This window comes from Perna viridis, chromosome 1, assembly GCF_037379345.1.
Source record: "Perna viridis isolate PV_CMFRI_1.1 ecotype Kerala chromosome 1, ASM3737934v1, whole genome shotgun sequence".
NCBI lineage: Eukaryota > Metazoa > Mollusca > Bivalvia > Mytilida > Mytilidae > Perna > Perna viridis.
The window spans coordinates 3,125,249-3,146,259 of NC_142445.1; the positions used below are offsets into that span (position 1 = coordinate 3,125,249).

The window sequence follows — 21,011 nt, forward strand, 5'->3', positions numbered from 1 at the left end:
CAGTGTTTTATCGAATGTTCCCAGTGTAATAAATTCTTATAATTCACACTGTGAAATAAATTCAGTAATTTCACTCTCACGCTTTCTCCCGCAAACCGTCACAACTTTGATATCAATCCGCCAATCACAGAATTCAAAGTTCATATTGAAAATATCGATAAATTATGAAGAAAATCTATATAATAAATAGGATAATCAACTGGTTATCGTGAATAACTAAAATACTATCAGACATGCTGAGAACGCTTGAGAATTTAACTCGTGCATGGAACAAGTTCCGCACACTCGTTAAATCTAGGTTTTCTTCGGCACTCTTGATAATATTTTGCCTATTTACTCTTTCCAATTAATTATCCTATTAATATCTGTGGCAAAGTGAAAAAACCCTATAAAGTAAGGCTGATGTTCTTGTACATAAAACCCTATAAAGTAAGGCTGATGTTCTTGTACATTTAAAGTCAGGTAAAACTACTCTATAACCTCAGAGTGGACTTGCAGGGACGTTTGTATTTCAAGGAGGGAGAGATAACATGTCAATAGTTCAAGTTAACTATGATTAATTATCAACTCAGTTAATGATGGCAAACTAACTCTTCATGTAAAATTTATCTAGTGGCTGTGAGAGTAGTTACACAGAAAAGTGGACTAACAATTAGGCAGTCACCATGATAACTATTTATAATATAGATAGCAGTGTTTTATCGAATGTTCCCAGTGTAATAAATTCTTATAATTCACACTGTGAAATAAATTCAGTAATTTCACTCTCACGCTTTCTCCCGCAAACCGTCACAACTTTGATATCAATCCGCCAATCACAGAATTCAAAGTTCATATTGAAAATATCGATAAATTATGAAGAAAATCTATATAATAAATAGGATAATCAACTGGTTATCATGAATAACTGAAATACTATCAGACATGCTGAGAACGCTTGAGAATTTAACTCGTGCATGGAACAAGTTCCGCACACTCGTTAAATCTAGGTTTTCTTCGGCACTCATGATAATATTTTGCCTATTTACTCTTTCCAATTAATTATCCTATTAATATCTGTGGCAAAGTGAAAAAACCCTATAAAGTAAGGCTGATGTTCTTGTACATAAAACCCTATAAAGTAAGGCTGATGTTCTTGTACATTTAAAGTCAGGTAAAACTACTCTATAACCTCAGAGTGGACTTGCAGGGACGTTTGTATTTCAAGGAGGGAGAGATAACATGTCAATAGTTCAAGTTAACTATGATTAATTATCAACTCAGTTAATGATGGCAAACTAACTCTTCATGTAAAATTTATCTAGTGGCTGTGAGAGTAGTTACACAGAAAAGTGGACAAACAATTAGGCAGTCACCATGATAACTATATACTTGTGGCAAAGTGAAATGTATAAAACTACCCTATAACCCCAGAGTACACTTACAGGGATGATTGTATTTCAAGGAGGGAGAGATAATATATCAATGAACAGTGAAAAACTTATATTTATCAACTATCACTTTCAATTAACAGATTTTTCATTACTATGCAAGTTTTAAAATTAACAAAAGATTAATTGAATTGAAGCCCTGTATCCAAAACGAACTATGATACTCATACAGAAAACCATTTATATGAAAGAACGCATGCCTTTACCCTCATTACTGTTTAATGGCTATTTGTTATTGTACAGTACAATCTACTGAAGGGTTTTATGACTAACTTAAAACCTGAAGAATTCTTAGAAAAAATACAAATTACAACAAATAATACAGAAGTGGCAAATTGTACTCTCGTCATTTTGTTTGTAAGCTAGCACTTTCTTGCAAAATCTACAATTGACATAATACACACCTTTGTTTAGAAGTAATAAAGATTCTTGTCTCTTGTTAACAATCAATTGGACTGAATAAATGAAGGTGGTAAAATAGGAATGTCAGAGAAACCATGGTTGCTATAGTATCATTTCTAGTTCTTATCTAAATAATATCTGTCACACCTCAATCCCTCATACTTCAGGATTGGTTGGGGAAATTTTAATAGCCATTTAAAGTAAAAATGAATTTAAATGACAAGTTTTAAAACTTGAGATCTTATCAGCTTTACTCTAAATACATTACAACTTATCTTAACGATTCCTGACAAAAATGATTTGGAAAATACAAAATAAATGCTACAAGTACTTTAGCATCCAAAAAGCATATCTAAACTAATGCACAAAAAAGTAAATAAATGTCTTTGGGAGTGTAACAGATGTTTTATTCAGTGATGCTAGTAAGGGCTGAACACAGGGCTAAATAAGTTGAGGAGTGTAACAGATGTTTTGTCTAGTAATATGAGTGAATGAGGAGTTTGACATATGACTATATCACAACAGGAGAATAAACATTATCATTTCTTTTATTGCAGAAACACAATTCTAAGTATAGCCAATGAATCTGACCTTTGCCCTCCATGTTGGCTGGTATCTTTCTATCTTTTCATAATCTTCCTTATGCTCACTACAGAAGTAGCAGGGACCAGAAGTTGTGTGTGTATGAGGCAGACCATGCTCGGGATCTCTATCATCCTTTTTAATAGGAGTGACTTGTGGCATTTTAACATCTACTGACTTTTTCTGCATGGCAGCAGACCTTGAATTCATGCTGGATGTTTCCACTGGCTCAAAGCCATAAATAGACACACCATCCAGTGATTTGTTACAGTGATGACATCTATACTTGCTATGGTGAACATGTGGAAGACTGACTTCACTCCCACTTCTGACTGGACCTACAACATGTAAAAGGCGAAATAAAATTCAACAGTTATTAGGCAATACAAACTTAATTACAATAACTAGAGACTTCCTGAATTGTTCACCTGGTAAATGAGAAATCTGAAAGTTTCTTTGAAATTCCATTATAGTTTTCTAGATATCATCTAAGAACCAAAAAGATCATGACATTTCAAGAGCTATAACTCTAACAAGGAGCCCTCCTACAACTTCGCCACAAAAGAAACTTTTACCAAGCTTTTTATGAATAAAAGTCACACTAAGAGTTCGTGATATTACTTGAAATAAGTGGTTTTACCATTGTGTTCTGTAAATAGACATGGTGACCTTGTTAATTGCCCTGTTCATAGTACTGACAATTTTTCAGCCAATATATTAAGGGTGTTATTAGTCACATTTGATCATCATTTGCAGAGATGTTTCAGGGGCAAAAGTTTTGGAACAAGTTAATATTGATGGGCCTCAGACAATAATGGATGCCAAGTGATGGTAATAGCTCACATGGAATTTCAGTCAAGGTATGCTAAAACCTAGTGCAAATTAATCTCTCAATTCCCACTAAATACATTGTAATAAACTTGGAAGCTAGACAATGAAAAAAACACTGTTAAAACTAGAACTTTGTTCCTGTTATTCTTCTTGCAGCCTGCTGAACCCTGTACATTTGGGGACCAAAGTGGAAATACCATTCATATTTTAAACAATTTTTATGGGGTAATAAAATAAGTACTTCTGACACACAATATTGCAGCCATTTCTAAAACACACAACTCCAAATGGCAATCAGTACTATTTTTTTTATTTTGTGAATTGTGAACAACACAATGACAGAATATACCTGCAAATTTACTTTTCACATAAATTCCTGACAATATGCACACCCCAATAGGGTAATCTAATACTCCATTGAGTTTTATTACAATCCTGCAAGATGTTGAGGAGGACACAACTTGAGACCAAATTTTATTGAAAATGCCTGAGTTCAACAGCAGTCATTTCAGACAAAATATACATCCCAATATGGTAATCTAACACTCCATTGAGTTCCATTACAATCATGCAAGCTGCTGCAGAGGAGTTGCAGACAAAGCATCGGACCAAGTTTTGCTGAAAAATGCCTAAGTTCAAACAGCTGTCACTTCTACAATTTTGCCCAAATAAAAATTTCTGACAATAAGCCCATCCCAATATGGTAATCTAACACCCCATAAAGTTTCATAACAATCCTACAAGCTCTTGAGGTGGAATTGGAGACAAGGCATGAGACCAAGCTTTGCTAAAAAATCCTTAACTTATACTTCGTTTGTGGAGGGTATAAAAACTTAGGTCATGACACTTGTGAAGAACAACTACAGCTAATTTCTAATTAATGATACCTGTTCATTGTGAAGAACAACTATGGCTAGTGTTTTAGTCAAAATGCCATATCAGTTAATGTCTTAGTCAAAATTGCATATGACTTGTCAAGTCACAGCCTATGTACGAGTCTTAATAACAAATCACTTGTCCCACCACAGCTAATGTCAGAGTCAAATTGTCATTTCACTTGTCCCTACACTGCTAATGACAGTGTTTATGGGACATCAAGTGCATTCGAAAAACCCTCAAAGTTAATATTTCAGTCATAATGTCATGAGTGTACTGTATTGTGCCCTTACTTAATCTATATCCAAAAGCATTGGACAAATAAATAAAGGGTTGACGAACAATTATTCACTGAGTATTTACTAAAAGTACTGTATAATTTATGGCATATCAACTATAATGAATATACCGTACATTTTAATATTGGTTATAAACTTTTGAAACTTTTCCATGTATAATGATTACAAGGCTTATAACTAAATAGAACTCATGAGATATTAATCCAACTGCCAAGTACATGTATATACAAAACTGAATTGAGATTTTTAATTTCATTGAAAGATTAAGTCAAGTTAGCAGCACAGAATTTACAAAGTAATAACAGATAACTTCCTACAGGAGGGGTGTAACATAATAACACCAATACAAATTAGAAAAGAGGTTTTTAATTTTGTAGGGAATCAAATTGTAATCTGGTCTGATTATCACATAAAGCCAAGAAGAAAACGAATGTCTAACTATGACCCCTTGATCCTCACACTAATTCAACACTGTAAAGTCATTATGATAGAGCATGATATTCATGGTAAACAAGTTTGGTTGAAAAAAAACATCAACAAATTGACTTTTTCAAAAATTATAAATAAAATGAAGTTGCAATTTAAATGTTTGCTTCTAACACAAATTCATTGAAAGTGACATTTTAAGAGCATCGTTATATCATTATTGTCCAACAGTCTGTATTTTGAAAAAAATAATAAAAAACTTACCCTTCCTGGACATTTTGTTCTTTCTGTAGTTTCCTGCACTCCTCCTTCTTCAACTCGGTACAAAATTTAACGAAAACCTGTGACGTATTTAGAAAGTGTTATGCATAAGTGTTTAAAAATTAATCTATACTGTTATTAGGATCTATTGTTCCAAACCCAGGTAAAATATTGGATAAATATATTTAAGACGCTAACGATGTAGATTAAAATCGGTTGGCCACCTATAAATCTCTTAATCATTAAAATATTTATTTGCTGAAATGACTTGAAGTCATCACATTAATAACAGAATACATGTAAGGTAGGACTAGTTTTTTTAATGCACCATCACTGAATCTAAATTATAACATCACATCCACCTCTTGTCGAATCTTATTAAATCTTCTGTACAAAAATATCACTGCTTGCTTTTTAAAAATATAGAAATAATTTAGTTTTTTAATGATGTGAACACAGAAACTGTGCATGTCTGATCAGAATTAGTTAAGAACCTCACCTCTATAATAATTTACATTGTTAATATCAGTCTTCTTATGTATCAGTTTGTCTTTACTTATACAGATTTGGTCATATGGTCTTTCTTTATGAATACACATTAGTAACAATTTTAAAAGTGGTGAAACTTGCAATGCAACTAAATAATAAATGAGGTGGTAAATTACTTAAAAAACTCAGCCAAAAATGAATTTCAATTGGATAATTAATTGGAAAGAGTGAATACCCAAAATGTTACCACAAGTGCCGAAGAACACCTAGATTTACAGAGTGTGCAGAACTTGCTCCGCACACAAGTTAAATCCTCAAACGTTCTCAGCATGAGTGATAATATTTTGCTTATTCACGATAACCAACTGATTATCCTATTTATTATACAGATTTTCTTCATAATTTATTGATATTTTCAATGTGAATATTAAATTCTGTAATTGGCGGATTGATATCGAAGTTGTGACAGTTTGGCGGGAGAAAGCACGAGAGCGAAATTACCGAATTTATTTCACAGTTTGAATTATCGAAATTTATTACGCTGGGAACATTCGATAAAACACTGCCATCTACATAATAATGACCTATAACCAATTCATTAATAAGATTCTCTTATGCAAACAGTACTTCTTAACTGTAATCTATAGTGTTTGCCTGCCAAAAAAGATATAACACCTTGTCCTCATTTAACATAATTACTAATTCAACCTGTTCACTTTGAACTATTACATTTGTTTTTGTTCCTGATGTTTAATTAAGAGAATAGCTGAAATTAATGCATTTTTTTTCTACATATCAGATATGCTTATTTCATAGTTCTTTGTAAATTATTCACAAACATGAAACTGATAATACAATTTTACCTCATCTGTAACACTGGTTTACCTTACACACGGTTTATTGTTATTAACTTTTTACACAAACTAAACAATGATTTGCAGTGTTTAAGTGTCGGTCTCAGTGAGAATTGGTTGTGGTATGAAATATTCCAGAACAGTGATAGTCACAGTAATTTGATTAGTACCATCATAATCAAGGACATTTAATTAAGATTTTCTTTATAATTTTTTGTGAAATGGGTCATCATTTATTCGAAATGCAGTATAAATGAACATTCCAAAGGCAGATAAATCTGTCAAAAACATCAATTTCCAAATGTTCCTATGAAGAATTTTTTCAGATGTCCTTTGATGCAGGAATCAAATAGTGGAGATGAACCCCTAAATGACTGAATAATAATTATACAGTTCTTAACTTGGATTAGTAGTCACACAATTTACTCATCAAATAAGAAAACACATTACATATTGAGTCTTACCTACTCTATTCTAAAGGACAAAGTTCACCAAAAATGTTCATTTGGTAAATATTGAATATATATCTATGTTTTGTTGTTCTAGATAAAAAGCACCTAAAACCATTAAAAGCAGTGATCATGGGTATACATGCCATCTCATAAAAAACAGCCCTTGATCTTTAATCTACTGATCTTGAAATTAATACATATAAATGTAGATGTCTTCCTTGTAATCTAACCTGTGTGCTAGTTTCTTTAAAATTCATCACATAACAAACATTTCTAAACTTGGTACTAAATTGTTAACAATAGAATACTATTTTGTTTCCAGATCAATGTCTAGTTAACCTTATTATCTAACAAATAGTAAAGAAAATAAGGAGTCAACAGTCTGCAAGAAAGGTGTCAACCATTAATATTAATTATGGCACATTAGGCCTTCAATATTTTTTATGTACCCTCCATACCAAGAAAACTTGGATATACAATTAATTTTTGTTCATGCTTTGATTTTTTTTTGTTTCATTTAAACAACATTACTCGTAGCAATTTTCATGTTATTTTGGATTTTTGAGTCGACTTTGGTAAAAATAAACATAATTTCTCTACCTATCTACCAAATATCTGAAAGTATGGAGTAGGCAACATCTAACAAAGAATCTTAAAGGGTGGCCTTATGTCTGTCTCAATAAGCTCTAACTTTCTCAAAAAACAAGTGAAGTCATCATAATTAACTTTTTAATAATTATTCCAATTAAGAACTTAAGAGGATAGCCAGAATTAAATCTCAATATTTTTGCATAAAACTTACATTAATGACCCAACAGGTGAATTTCTTAATCCTTATTTATATAAACTTGGCTAATGGCACATTGGTGAACAAGAACATGTACAAAGGTGTCTTAATCCAGCTAGGTTTGGCCTTAGCAACAATTGTCAAATTAAATTTTCACAGTAGGACATTAAAGGAGGGATATTTGTTTATAACACTTTATAATAAATGGTTACAGAAGGATTATTTGTCTACAACATTTTATAATAGAACTGAATACACAAAAAATCCAGGGAGGTCTCCATGATCTGTCATAATAAAATAAAGCAAGTTTTGGTGGTGTGAAAAATCCAAACCCCTTCAGGGGTCCTTCAGTAAAAAGAAAGTGATGTAGTTAGTAACAGGCCCTCCATCAATACCATCATTGTCCTCATCCAATATCATATTTAAAGTCCTTGATATGCAATTTGATTTTCTACAATGACCTGTTATACTTTTAAACTAACAATTTACAAATAGCTTATTTAACAATCCTGTATTCAATTAAAACAAATATTAACATCAGGAGGAATCATTAAGTCTTATAGAATATCTTCATAGGAATCCAAAATTTGTGGTTCAATTCTAAAATTTTACACAAGAAGAAGGAACTACAAGTATCATATATATACTCAGATCAAGTAAGAATTTGCATATAAGTTTTTGTTAATATCTTTAGTCAGAAATGGTTAACATAAAATACATAGAAGTCAATATTGAGAAATATATCGGCACATTTTTTTTTCCAAATATAGTGACTGTAGTATTGATATCTTTTTTCATATTTTATTCCTAATTTAGAGATATTCATCTTTTATGATTCAGTAGGTGCATAAATACTCAAAATTTTATTCTTTTTTTTATTAATTATCTCCTTTTTTATATTTTAAAGACATATAGTAAAACCACTCTAAACCAAACTCCTTTCGAACTGTAGAATTCGGTTGGATTTGACAGGTGTACGATTTATCCATGTTCAAAATACATTGAAACTGGCACAATGGGACTTTAAAACTGGTTTGGTTCAGGTTAATTCTGGATTTGGTTTGGACAGGTTTTGGGTTAATTAAAGGTTTGGTTCAGGCCTGTTTTGAGTTAATTCAGGGTCTGGTTCAGACAGGTTTTGGGTTAATTCAAGGTTTGGTTCAGACAGGTTTTGGGTTAATTCAGGGTTTGGTTCAGGCATGTTTTAAGTTAATTCAGGGTCTGGTTCAGACAGGTTTTGGGTTAATTCAGAGTTTGGTTCAGGCAGGTTTTGGGTTAATTCAGGGTTTGGTTTAGACAGGTTTTGAGTTAATTCAAGATTTTATTCAGTCAGGTTTTTGGGTTAATTCAGGGTTTGGTTTAGACAGGTTTCACTGTATATATTTATAACAAATGCTTTTTAGTTGTCCTCATTTCCAATACCTTCAGAAGAAAAGGTTTACAATGAATATTAAATACTATATTTTTACATGAACACTCAAATAACACTGTGAGTGTAAAAAGTATCAGTGAAGTGCGTATTTTTAGGATTGAAAAAAAATATGTAAATTAATTCATTTAACATTAACTTATGTAGCATTTCTAAGGACATGTTGAAAATTAAAATTCCGCAAAAAAAGGGCGAGACCACAAATGTCAGAAGAAAAAGTAGTCTTGAATTATAAATGCATTAGCCATTTTCTCTTCTTTTACTTTCGTTTTGCACTCATCAAACCTACCTTTTCACAGGATCATTTTATGTTTAAATGTTAAATTTTCCTAACAAAAAGTTAGTGTAATGTTTGCTTTATTTTATTCCAATTTTTTTAGAAAAAATTTGTTTGTAAAAAGACAAAAAGAAAATGCACTATAGTTTTACACCCACTCAGGGATATCAAATGTAAGACTTGGTACCCAAAATGTCCAGGATGAAGTGAAAGAGTTAAAAAAAAAGGGGAGATAAATACTGAAAATGATAGGGAAAAGTTAGGTGAACGGGAGATAAGCATGGTAAATAACAGATTTACTAGTTGAACAGTTACTAATTTATACACATGTAGTTTAACTGAATGAATTATATGGTGTTTTATTTATTGCATACAAACAACAATAATATCTAATGCTTGATCATATTATTTCTAAAAGAGTACAGGTGTTTTGGGTTTTCTTGCTTAAGCCTGGTCACAAAATTCACTAACACAAAATGCTATCAGTAAATTTATTCAACTGATGACGTTGATAGCTATAAATACATGTAAAAGCTGATCTCTCAGCTTTTGATTTCTCCATTACATAAAAATACCAAATATAGTAAACATAAATATTGCTCACAAAAAACTGGCCGCCCACATTCTTATATAAAAAATCAACTTTATTAGTGATGTAAGGAAATACATTTGGGTGTTGATGGGAGGAGGTAAACTTATTTTGATAAATATTGTAATGTTAAAATTGTGCTTGAAACACTTGGTCACATGGTGTGCAAAGATATCAGTGTTTCTGTAATGGTTAATATATATATACTTACATCAATAAAAGTATCATCATCCTAAACAGATGTTGCATTATGGTAAACACAATATTAATCAATATATAATAAAAATATATTACTTCATATAGTCAGTATATTTCTACAGCAACTCAAAATGCTTATTCCCAGAATGTTTACTACCACACTCTCACCTAAACAAAGAGAATTTGCTTTATTTCCATGTATATAAAGAGAATGGATATGGTGAATATGTCAAAGAGACAAGCCCACCAGGAATGCAGTTCCTTCAACTTCCAGATTGTGTGATAAAGAAGTGGTGAGCACGAGTGTTGAAAAAATCTTAAATTTCCAAGAAAGATTTAAAATAGCAATTTTGCCCAATTAACTTATCACCTGTTACTTATTACAAATATAGGGTGGAATATACATGTACAAACAAAAAGATTCAAATTTTTGCAGTGATCTCCCAATCAACTGATTCTGACAAAATTCAAGTTCTTAATTGTTGACTTTGGAAACAGATGCTGCTACATGTACATGTACCTGCATGTAACATTATAAAAATGTTTTATCCCTGGCAATATATTGAATGATCTACATGGTACATAATACACCTGGTAGCCAACTCAACACAAAAGTATACTTACTATGCTAATATCACTGTCATCCTTTAGTAGGCAGAAAAAATAAGTTGCCATATCACATTACCTTTCAACAATCATTGCCCTCTTGTGAAGTAAATGTCATATTTTCCTACATGAGACTTAAGCCTCAGAGAAGGCAAAATTTTCAAGAAAGACAATTGTCATACCTCAAATTGAAGGAGGCAATAATTGTTTAATCAAACTATATACTGAGTATAAGTGTTAATCATATAATATATGTAGTAATACACAGCTGTGTTATAACTGTTGGATACCTTTTAAGCTGGTCTTTATACATTAAATAAAGATTCATGATTGACTAATGGTGATTGAGACAACTTCTAAATTAGATCATCCCCCAAAATACATGCTCAGAAATATGCATCAGTCCAAATACATGAAAGACTGCGAGAAAAATCTCTCCATTTCAGTGTAAGAATTTCACAGGAAAATTCCAAATGAAAATTAACTTTCCTAAAATTAAAGTCTGCTCTAAAAACTTAACAATCTTTTCAGATATGTACATGTCCTTGCCAATGAGAATGTGGAACATTATGATATACAATATTCCCACATCAAATCTGTACTCTACCTTGTCAACAGGAAAGTGGAATCCTAGTACACTGCATTTTTTTTATCAGTATAGTCCTATAACTTTAAAATGTTTTATTTTTAATCTAAAAAGTCAAAAGTGAGCTTAAATGAATAGAAATAAAAATTTCCAAAAGCTTAGGTAAAAATTGGTAAAAGCATTTTTTTAGTGATTTCAGAGAATGAATGAATGAAGTCCCAGAACTCAAAAACAGAAAATTTGAAAGGAAGCTCACATTAATGGGAATAAACAAATTTACGTTTAATAAAAAATCCAGTTAAGTAATTGAGTGAAGTGTAAACAAAGATGCTAAAGGTATACAATAGAAAGATAAGAATACAAACCAGAATGATCTTTTTTTCTGAATCTTTGATAAAATTATTCTCCTTATTTTTCAATTTTTCTTTGTATATTTGCTGACAAAAGTATGCTGCAGGGTATTTGGGGATGATTATTGCAACTACAGAAAAGCTTTGAGGTATTTGCAACAAGCCATTAAAAGTTTACAATTAACTTTAGAAATAGTCCATCATGAATATACATGTACTATGCTAAGTTATAGAAGGTATAATATACATCTACTTCAAAACCTATACTGTACAAATGTACATGTAATTACAACTGACTTACAAATTATTAATTTATTTTCAATGCATTAAGGTTTGACTTGTCAGTCTCATTGCAAGGACCTGCATTTTAAAAGACATATGTGCAGTGGTTAGCCATAAATGAGATACTGGATACTATGCTGGTCAATATAAAATCAAATGCTTACATGAAGTTCAATGTGATTCCAAATAAATACAGAAATACAAGAGATTCTAAAGACCTCAAATCTACAACCTGAGATTGAAATGTAAACCAGTCGATATGCAGGTATGCATCTTTTTCTTCAGTGATATAAGAAAAAATAATAAGATATATCCATCTTTAACATTTGAAGCCTTGGTAGTTAGTTCCAACATTAAAACTACAAAAATGTATGGTACTAGTCACAAGCTTCTATTGCAATTGTCCTTCGTGTCCTTGTAGGTACATTATGCAACTTAGATGTACAGAGCTTATATTCAATTTACATGTATGTTAAGTACACTATCATATATGTTCAGTTGCACCATAACAGGCTAATTATTACCACATAATCAGTATACATTTTGCTTGGTCATATATGAATCTTCAATGGTTGGATTAATGTAAAAATAATGATTTATACTGAAAAATTTAGTCTTTGGCAATTTAGTGTGCAAGGCCCACTTGGCACTGACTCTATAAAGGATAAAAAGATATTACTTCTGACATTGGTATCAAAGTGAATTACATTCAGACAAGGATTTTTAGCAAGCACATCTCAAGCTGCAGCTCTGCACATGCAATTAAGGAGGTGTCAGAATGATGAGAGCAAAAACTCATTGTTCAGAAGTAACATGTTAAGGAGAGAATGCAGAATAACAATAAGTGTCCACAATAATCACTATCAAAAAACTTTCAAAATGATGTCTTTGATGTCTTAAAATATAACTTAAAAGCAAATGAGGATATAGAATACAAAAAATATTTACTTAAAGAGAATGTCAAATTGCAATCAATGTTATCCCTTTTACTTTTATCCCTTACTCAGTAACTCAGTTCCAAAGACAAACGATATAAAAGGTTGTTAGGCAAAAGAACAGATGCATTTATGTAGTCCAAAATTGCTTGAACGTCCAACGACTGATTTGCCTGAAAAGCTGGGGCCTTGGGACATTAGAGCTTGCCCCTTATCAAGAACAAGGGATTTTGCGTACAAATTTTGGAGTGCAGTTCAAGTAATGATTTTATAACTTTATGGGCTATTGAAAAGTAAAAACTGGGCATGTAAAAGTTATACTATTAAAATATGTTAATGCTTTTCTGCAGTAAATGGTGTTTTTAGAATGGATTTTTTTTCAAATAAAAAAAACATTGTGATCTTTATGAAGTTCAAAGACCACAGAGTCAAATACTGTGATATTTAGTAAAAGTAAACAGTCTGCAAATTTCATGTGTTAAATATGTCAATAGTGTTGTCTATTGTACATGTATGAGTGTTAAATATGTCAATAGTGTTGTCTATTGTACATGTATGAGTGTTAAATATGTCAATAGTGTTGTCTATTGTACATGCAGCAACAAATATTACTGTCTTTTTTTTGAATTTACAGAATTTCTAATATCAAACCAAATTCCATGTTCTTGATATATATATGACAGTTCTAACATCGTTGGGAATTTTTCAGACCTTTCTATACGTTTACATATCTTCCCTGTATCAATTTGATCCGATGGAGCAGTGTAGCGAATAGAGTCGTCACATTCTGAGACGTTGTATAATATTGATTTGTTGTGACAAGTATCATTAATTTGATCCTCTATCCTACATAATAACATCTAAATGAACTGTCCCGTACTACCATACATCGTGTACTAAGTTACAGCCCTAGATTAATCCTACGAGGAGGAATGACCTGGCCAGAGAAAGCTATATTTTATATAGCCTAGCTGGCCGAGTGGTCTAGGGCGCTGGACTTTGTGCAGGCGGTGTTGCCATAGATGTCACAGCGGTACAAGTTCGAGTCCCGCGGAGGGAACAACCGAAAATTTGCATCGCAAATTTGACAGTTCTAACATCGTTGGGAATTTTTCAGACCTTTATATATATATGGGACAAGCTCTGACATCCCACAGCCCCAGCTTGTCTTTTAAATCAGTCACTGGACGTCATAGCAATCTGGAACTAGCATTTACGGAACAAAACACACATTTGTGTCATTTAAAATAAAACTTAATTAATACTCATCAAAAACAAATACTGTGCTCGCTTTTTAGGCAATGCTTTCTCTATATTACAACAGACTATAGTATAGTCTACAAATCCAAATAATTATGCCATCTTCAGAAGCTTATTTTTAATTTTCTTGATGATCTCACTGTGGGAGGAATAAACTCATAATCTTTAAGAGAGAGAAGATAGCCGACACATTTTCCCTGCATTGTTCATTTCAAATCCAATTTAGATTTTAGCCTAATTTAGGTAACCTGTGTGATCACTGTGCTATGTTTCGTATTTCAATTATTTAATTGGTCCAACAAGTAAGCTTTTACCAATTATTCAATATATATAAGATTATTCATAATTCAAATATTCCAGACACCAAAATGGAAGAAATGTGAGGTTTTAAGCTCCAGCAGTTACATTGCCGCGGTTAAGCATGATTAAGACTTGGTGTGGCTTGGACATTAGGAAGAGACTAAAAACACGAATTCATTATAATAAGTTATGCAAGAAAAAAAATCTTGTGGGGTTCTGAATTTGTCAAATATTTGAATACCGACATTTGTAATGTGATTTTCATTCGCTTTCGAAGATTCGAACCATATAATATTCTGGTTTAGTGGTTGTTTTCTTAATGAGGTATACCTTAACAGATTCCTTCGTTTCTTTCGCTGCCATATTTATTGTAACTACTGATTTTGAGGTAGAAACATGTGCTGCATTCACTTTCAATCAGACCGTCAATCAAAACAAAAAGCACCTGCTCTTTGACTTTGTTGACATGGTTGGGAAGGAAAAGTGCTTCCGGTAAAGGGAAGTAATTTTAGGCGGGAAGTAAGTTCTCCTTATCCAGTGAAGGTCTCCGTATCGTAATATATTCCCATAGACTTCTATTGTGAAGTGCATATTTTTAGGATTTAAAAAAATATATATGTAATTTGATTCAATAAAACTTTCGTTTATGTAACATTTCTAAGGACATGTGAAAAAATAATTTCCCACAAAAAAGTAGGGTGAGTCCACAAAGATCAGATAGATAAGTAGTCTTGAACTATATTTTCTCTTCATTCACGTTCGTTTTGCACTGATCAAACCAAACTTTTCAGCGAAAAATTTTTATGTTATAATGTTAGATTTTCTTAATAAAAAGTTAATCATCTTATAGTGTTATGTTTGCTCTATTGTGTAAGTCATTGTTCATATCTTTTGACAAAACATTAGTTTGTAGAGAGGTAAAAAGAAAATACACTATATTTTTATACCTTCCACGTACAACCGCTCAGGGATATGCAATGCGATCAAAGCTTAGGTGGTTGCGTGGCCTATATACATGAGTGTTACCAATTAAACTTATTTACATAGAAAAAAATGTGCAAGGAACAATAGTAGTAGACATTTGTAAAACTGTGTATGAGGGAGGAGAGGACACCATATTAAGGCTGTTCTTTAATGATGCCTACGTACTGAGGTAGAATTAATGGACAACTGCAATAGGTAGTAGGTTCCACTGGGTGATAGTGTATGGAAAAAATGAAAACCTGTAGAGTCTTTAGTAGTTTAGGAGAGAGTAATCAAGTGAACCAAGATTCTAGCGGATATCAAAAGAATTCAATCCAGGGACAAAGACCAGACATGGAAAACAGACAAACACAACAAAGAACATAAAGTAACTTAAATGACACGTACAAAGTAACAAAAGTAAACGAGCAACTCGGACTCCGCTAAAAACTGGGAGCATGGACCAGGTACAACGGTAGGGTAAGCGTCCTTTGCTTTTCTAGAAACACACATAGAGTTACTCATAAAAAGTCAAGTCCGAGGTAGATGAAAGAGGAAATGAAAACTGACACGTTGAACAAATCATTTCCTCTTGATTTATTTTTACCAAAATGGTTTCTACTGACAAGCATGACATTTTGAAATTTCGAACATTTTCAGTCTGTAAAAAGATTCTACGTTGACCCAATAATGACCTTACTACATTCTGAATAACCATTGCATTTTGTTTATCTTTAATTACTTGTTTTTAGAAGCTCTTTGTACTTAAGAGTATTGTTAATTTTCATTTTTTGAATCAAAACCCTGATTACATAATTTGCATTTTTCTACATTAGTCCAACACAGAGCCAACGGTGATCCAACATTGAAACCAACATTGAACCAACGTCGAAACAAGTTGGGTAAAACACATGTTAAAACAGACTTCGTTTAATTTTTTATGCAAAAATGTATGTCGATCTCAAGAAAACTAAAACAAGAAAGCAAGTCCAAATATATTAAAGCATCAAACTGAGATATTTACGTTGGGTCAACGTTGAAACACAAAAAAAAGATATTATTTTACTTTTTAAAAAAATAAGTTTTGTTGGTTCTTTTCACAAATTATGTTAACTCCATGTATAATATTTATGCAACAAGTATTCGCATTTAATATTTAGAACTTAATAACTCAAAAACTTATGAATAACCAAATATGAATTATTATAATAACAATAATATGCGTGATTATACCCCTTATACAGTTTTGTAACCGAGAGCATATTTACACTTTTCTCAAAACAAAAAAAGTCTTTAATTTTGAACAAATGTATATTTTGTAAATGCTACCTAATCACATAAACATTATCATTTTTCTATTACTAGTAAATGCAAAAAAAATGCAAATTTAATATACCAATGTTTGTAATATGTGCATTTTTTATAATAGATTTTCTTGTTTTAATTTTGTAAGCTGAAATCAGCTTGTCATTGGTATATTCTAAGTGGAAAGGTTTTACATGATAAATTGTGCGGAAATTTGAGCACTATAAAATCTTAAAGGGAGCATAACATAAGCGCTCTGTGACAACAATTTATAAAATTCTGTCTAGTATCTTCGAGAATGCCATTGTCGGACCATTTGATTGGGTTGACGTTGGGCTTATGTTAGGTCAAGATTGGACATTCGTTTGGTCAATGTTGCCATTACGTAAGCCCAAACTGTTGTTTGCTTCCGTTGGCTCTCTATGCACTTGAACAGTCTACGTTGGCACAACGTAAATGACGCCGTTGAACAAACGCTGGCCCTACGTAAGAATGCTGATTAGGACCATATCTATCTTCGAAATAGAGTTCATTATGTTCCATTATATGTTAATTGGCAGCAGATTCAAGTTAATGAAATTGGTCTATAATTGTAGGTCTATGTTTATATCCTTTCTTGTAGACAAGGGTGGCATTTGCATGGTTCTATTCGCTAGGTTTTTTCCAGATGCATGTGATTTTGTAAAACGGAGATAGAGAAATTAAAGTTAAAAAATAAAGCCCTGAAGTACCTAGCGAATGTACCTTTTATAGATGATAAAAAAGAGTGAAATGAGCATCATACAACAAAGATTTATCAGTGGCGGGTCCAGAGAATGGATGCAGCGGGTTGGCACACCCAAATTGTATTGGAAAATTTGTGTAACATTGATAAAAAATGGCAAATATTGTCCTAGCACCCTCCTTTTTCTGAGTAACCTCGGCTGCCCCCTCCTTTTTAAAGTGTCTGAATCCGACCCTGATCTATCATATATTTCACATTGGCATGAAGTTCAGTCAACTGTTTAAAAACTGTTCATGCTCTGGTAGGGTGTATTTTGCAGAACATACCAAAGTAAAGGTTCCCTCTTGTATACTATAGTGTTCAGTGTTGTTGATATGTTAACAATACATTGTCTATTAAAACAGAAAGTGCCCGAGTTTGCAAAGTCTACTCAGAGACCTATAATTACAGGTCTATGGTCTACTATATACATATAGTTTGCAAATCCGTATATCAGGGCGATTAAGTATATGTCAGGGATGAATCCAAGTGGTTCAGACACACACACGTTTGCATTCCATAAGTCTAGTAATTATAATTCGCTTCGATAAAGCGCTGGAAGTCTCCAATAAAAGTTTGCACTTGTCCTTGATACTTTCCAAGGTATTCCATCGTAAAAGACTTGTACATTTTTCTGAACGAGTACGTGATGGGAGACCTTTTAGAAATTAATTTACAGATAAAACGGTGAGCTATTTCTGACATGAATAATTCGGTTTGGGACAGTGTATTCCAAAGTTAACATCCGTAAAGGGCATTATTGTAACACACATCAAGTATGATAGACGAATATGTCAACGGATGTACATAGCTCGATCGCACCAAGAATTCAGAACAGATAAAGTTGTAGAACGTATTTGTCTATGTGCTTTTGTTGTTTGGTCCACTGATCTGAACCTAGAGTCGAGTAGAACTCCGACATGTACTGTGGAATTCACATTAGGTATATGGTAATTATACAAAGTCAAAGACAATGGTGTAGTCCGTGCCTAGTGTAGTAAACGAGGACATTACTTTTGGGTGGTAAAAAGTGAAAAGCCCACGTTTTATTGTATGTTTGGCAAATGCAACATGTCGATCGTTTAATTAACAAGATGAAATAACTTGACTTGAACAGAAAGTAGAAAGAGTAATCAAGGGAACCAAGATTCTTGTGGAAATCAAAAGAACGTAATCCAGAGACAAAGACCAGACATGGAAAACAGACCCACACAACAAAGTACATAAAATAACCAAAATAACATGTACAAAGCAATAAAAGCAAATGAGCAACTCGGACTCCATTTAGTGTCAGTCCCAGTAAGAATCAGGCAGTAGGTGAAACATGGTATGAAAAAAAAACATCATTTTGATAGTGTAATTTGGCTATTTGCACCATCAGAATCAGGGAAAACAGACACGATTTTCCATATCATGCTGGACAATTGAGTTACAATTTCATTGAAATGCACTGAAAATGAACATTTTAAGGGTAGATAACTCTGTCAAAAATCTCATTTTGCTAAGGTTCTATTGAAAAAATTCTGAGCAAAGCCAGTGATGCAGAGATCAAATAATGGTCTATTCAAACAGAGAAAGTATCCTTGAGTGATATTACATTGTCAGATTGGTTGGCTTTTGACATGCATGTTTCTGATTTTTCCCTATTTGCCTGATTCTTACAAATACTTACACTGGGAGCATGCATGGACTAGGTGCACTGGTATGGAAAGCGTTCTCTGCTTTTCTAGAAACACTCGTCGAGCTGCTTATGAAAAGTTAAGTCCGGGGTAGACAAAAGTGGAAAGGCTGAACAAATCTGTTTTCATGGTGCAGATGGTTATACCGTAACGATCCACGATATCACGAGGACGACCGTAAAACCTCTGTAAGAACTTCCACAGTTATGGAGGAAATATACGGATAATCAAGATTATTCTATTGACAGTATAATCCCTGGTAAATATATTCTGAAATAAAGGACTTCGATGTATCCTCTTAAGTACTTTTAATGATATACAAAATTTCCCCAACGAAACAGTCAATTTTCAAATATTAGGGTTTTCTTAACATTTGGAAGAGGAATTATTGAATAAAATAAACTTTTAAAAACTTTTTTGAAGTATTAAATACAGGGTATTGTTTGGAAGGATAAATTGTTCAATGGAAAATGGCAAATTTTAAATAAGAATGAAATCCGAAGAATTTATTGTAACCTTCAGTTTGATTTCATATAAATTAGTTTGACTAATCTGAACTCTGAAAAATTAATTACTATTAGTTTAGTTTATCCTAGAAATAGGGAGAATAACACATCATGGAACAGTAAAATCAACCATTTTGAGTAAATTGAAAGATCAAGGAAAAACACAACTGCAATTTTAAAGAAATCTTATTTCGACTGAAGGCATGGTTATAAATAATCAAACGACGAATTAAACCATGGAATTTATGGTTAAAACGGTGTCAGGCCTGTCAACTTGTCCCGTGTGAAATTTTCCCGACCAGTTTTGCCTATTTCTTTCCCAATTTATGCAACATCGAAAAATTAAACATTAAGTTGGAGTCCAGGCAATCCGGATTTCACAAAACAAATAAACAAGAAGGCCAGTACAGATTGTCACTGAGTGCACCAGATAGATAAGCGACCTTTAATTTGGATGCATTCAGTTGCGCTAGTCCTGTTAATAGAAAGAGGAAAAATGTGGAAAAGATCTGATCTAAGGGTGGAGGTTGTTACACCATATCAAGCAACAAGTTCACAGTCCCTCAAATAAGTGAAATAAAAAAGTATAGTCGAAAATATATGTGACAGACAACAAAACAAAGTCTGTAGTATCCCGTATATCAAGTTCTTTTCAACTTTTGGATAGATGCAGATATTAGTCACAGAATTAAGGATTGTTAAGTGATAATACAACATTTGCACCATACACAGGAGCGGAAAGACATCTCTTGCCAATTAGCTTTTTATGGGTTTTCCACTAGATAAAGAACCAAGACATAAGAGTACAGGTCAGTCACCATATATGTTGATGTTTGGTCGTAACCCCAGGTTACCGATTGATGCAGCATTTGGTTTGAGAGAGAATAAACAGGACATCACTACCACGTACATCTCAGAAGTGAGAGACAGAATTTCACAGGCCCATGAGTTAGCAACAGCTTCAGCTAACAAGGCAAGTGCTCAGCAGCAAGACCATTATGACCACAGAGTTAGAGGTGGCACAGTTGATGTTGGAGACAGAGTGCTGGTAAAGATTGTTAGCTTTACTGGCAAACACAACTTAGCAGATAGATGGGAACACGACCCATATACAGTTCTCAGCCAGCCCAACACAGACATCCCTGTGTACACAGTCATGAAGGAGTCGGGGAATGGACGTACGAGGAAGCTCCATCGTAACCTGTTGTTACCTATCGGATTTCTGAGTGATACACCATAGCCAGTTTCAACTCCAACAACTAAAACAAGGCCAGTACCTAGACCCAGACGAAAA

At 32.8% G+C, this 21,011-nt stretch overlaps 1 protein-coding gene and 1 long non-coding RNA gene across 10 annotated transcripts in view; one reads left to right on the plus strand and one right to left on the minus strand.

Annotated features, from left to right (window-relative positions):
- LOC148626869 (uncharacterized) overlaps window positions 1-15,004 on the minus strand; it is a 30,907-nt gene extending 15,903 nt beyond the window's left edge. For 2 of the 8 annotated variants that reach the window (XM_088552786.1, XM_088552561.1), the window contains exons 1-3: window positions 14,832-14,965; window positions 10,807-10,827; window positions 10,196-10,216 (exon numbers count right to left, since the gene is read on the minus strand). In XM_088552786.1, the coding sequence (XP_088408912.1) occupies window positions 10,196-10,216; window positions 10,807-10,827; window positions 14,832-14,864 (75 nt within the window). In that variant the 5' untranslated portion in view covers window positions 14,865-14,965. Of the gene's footprint in view, window positions 1-2,423; window positions 2,753-5,110; window positions 5,193-10,195; window positions 10,217-10,806; window positions 10,828-14,831 lie in introns of those variants that run through there. The other 6 variants (XM_088552866.1, XM_088552633.1, XM_088552476.1 and 3 more) reach the window with 4 other exon arrangements.
- LOC148626870 (uncharacterized) lies at window positions 8,095-15,345 on the plus strand. Of its 2 annotated transcripts, XR_015916668.1 has the most exons (4): window positions 8,095-8,345; window positions 10,391-10,475; window positions 12,056-12,271; window positions 14,562-15,345. It is a non-coding gene; the product is annotated as an uncharacterized LOC148626870 (long non-coding RNA). The 2 variants fall into 2 exon arrangements; XR_015916678.1 differs by lacking the exon at window positions 10,391-10,475 and having other exon boundaries at window positions 8,101-8,345.
- Window positions 15,346-21,011: the final 5,666 nt, after the last annotated feature.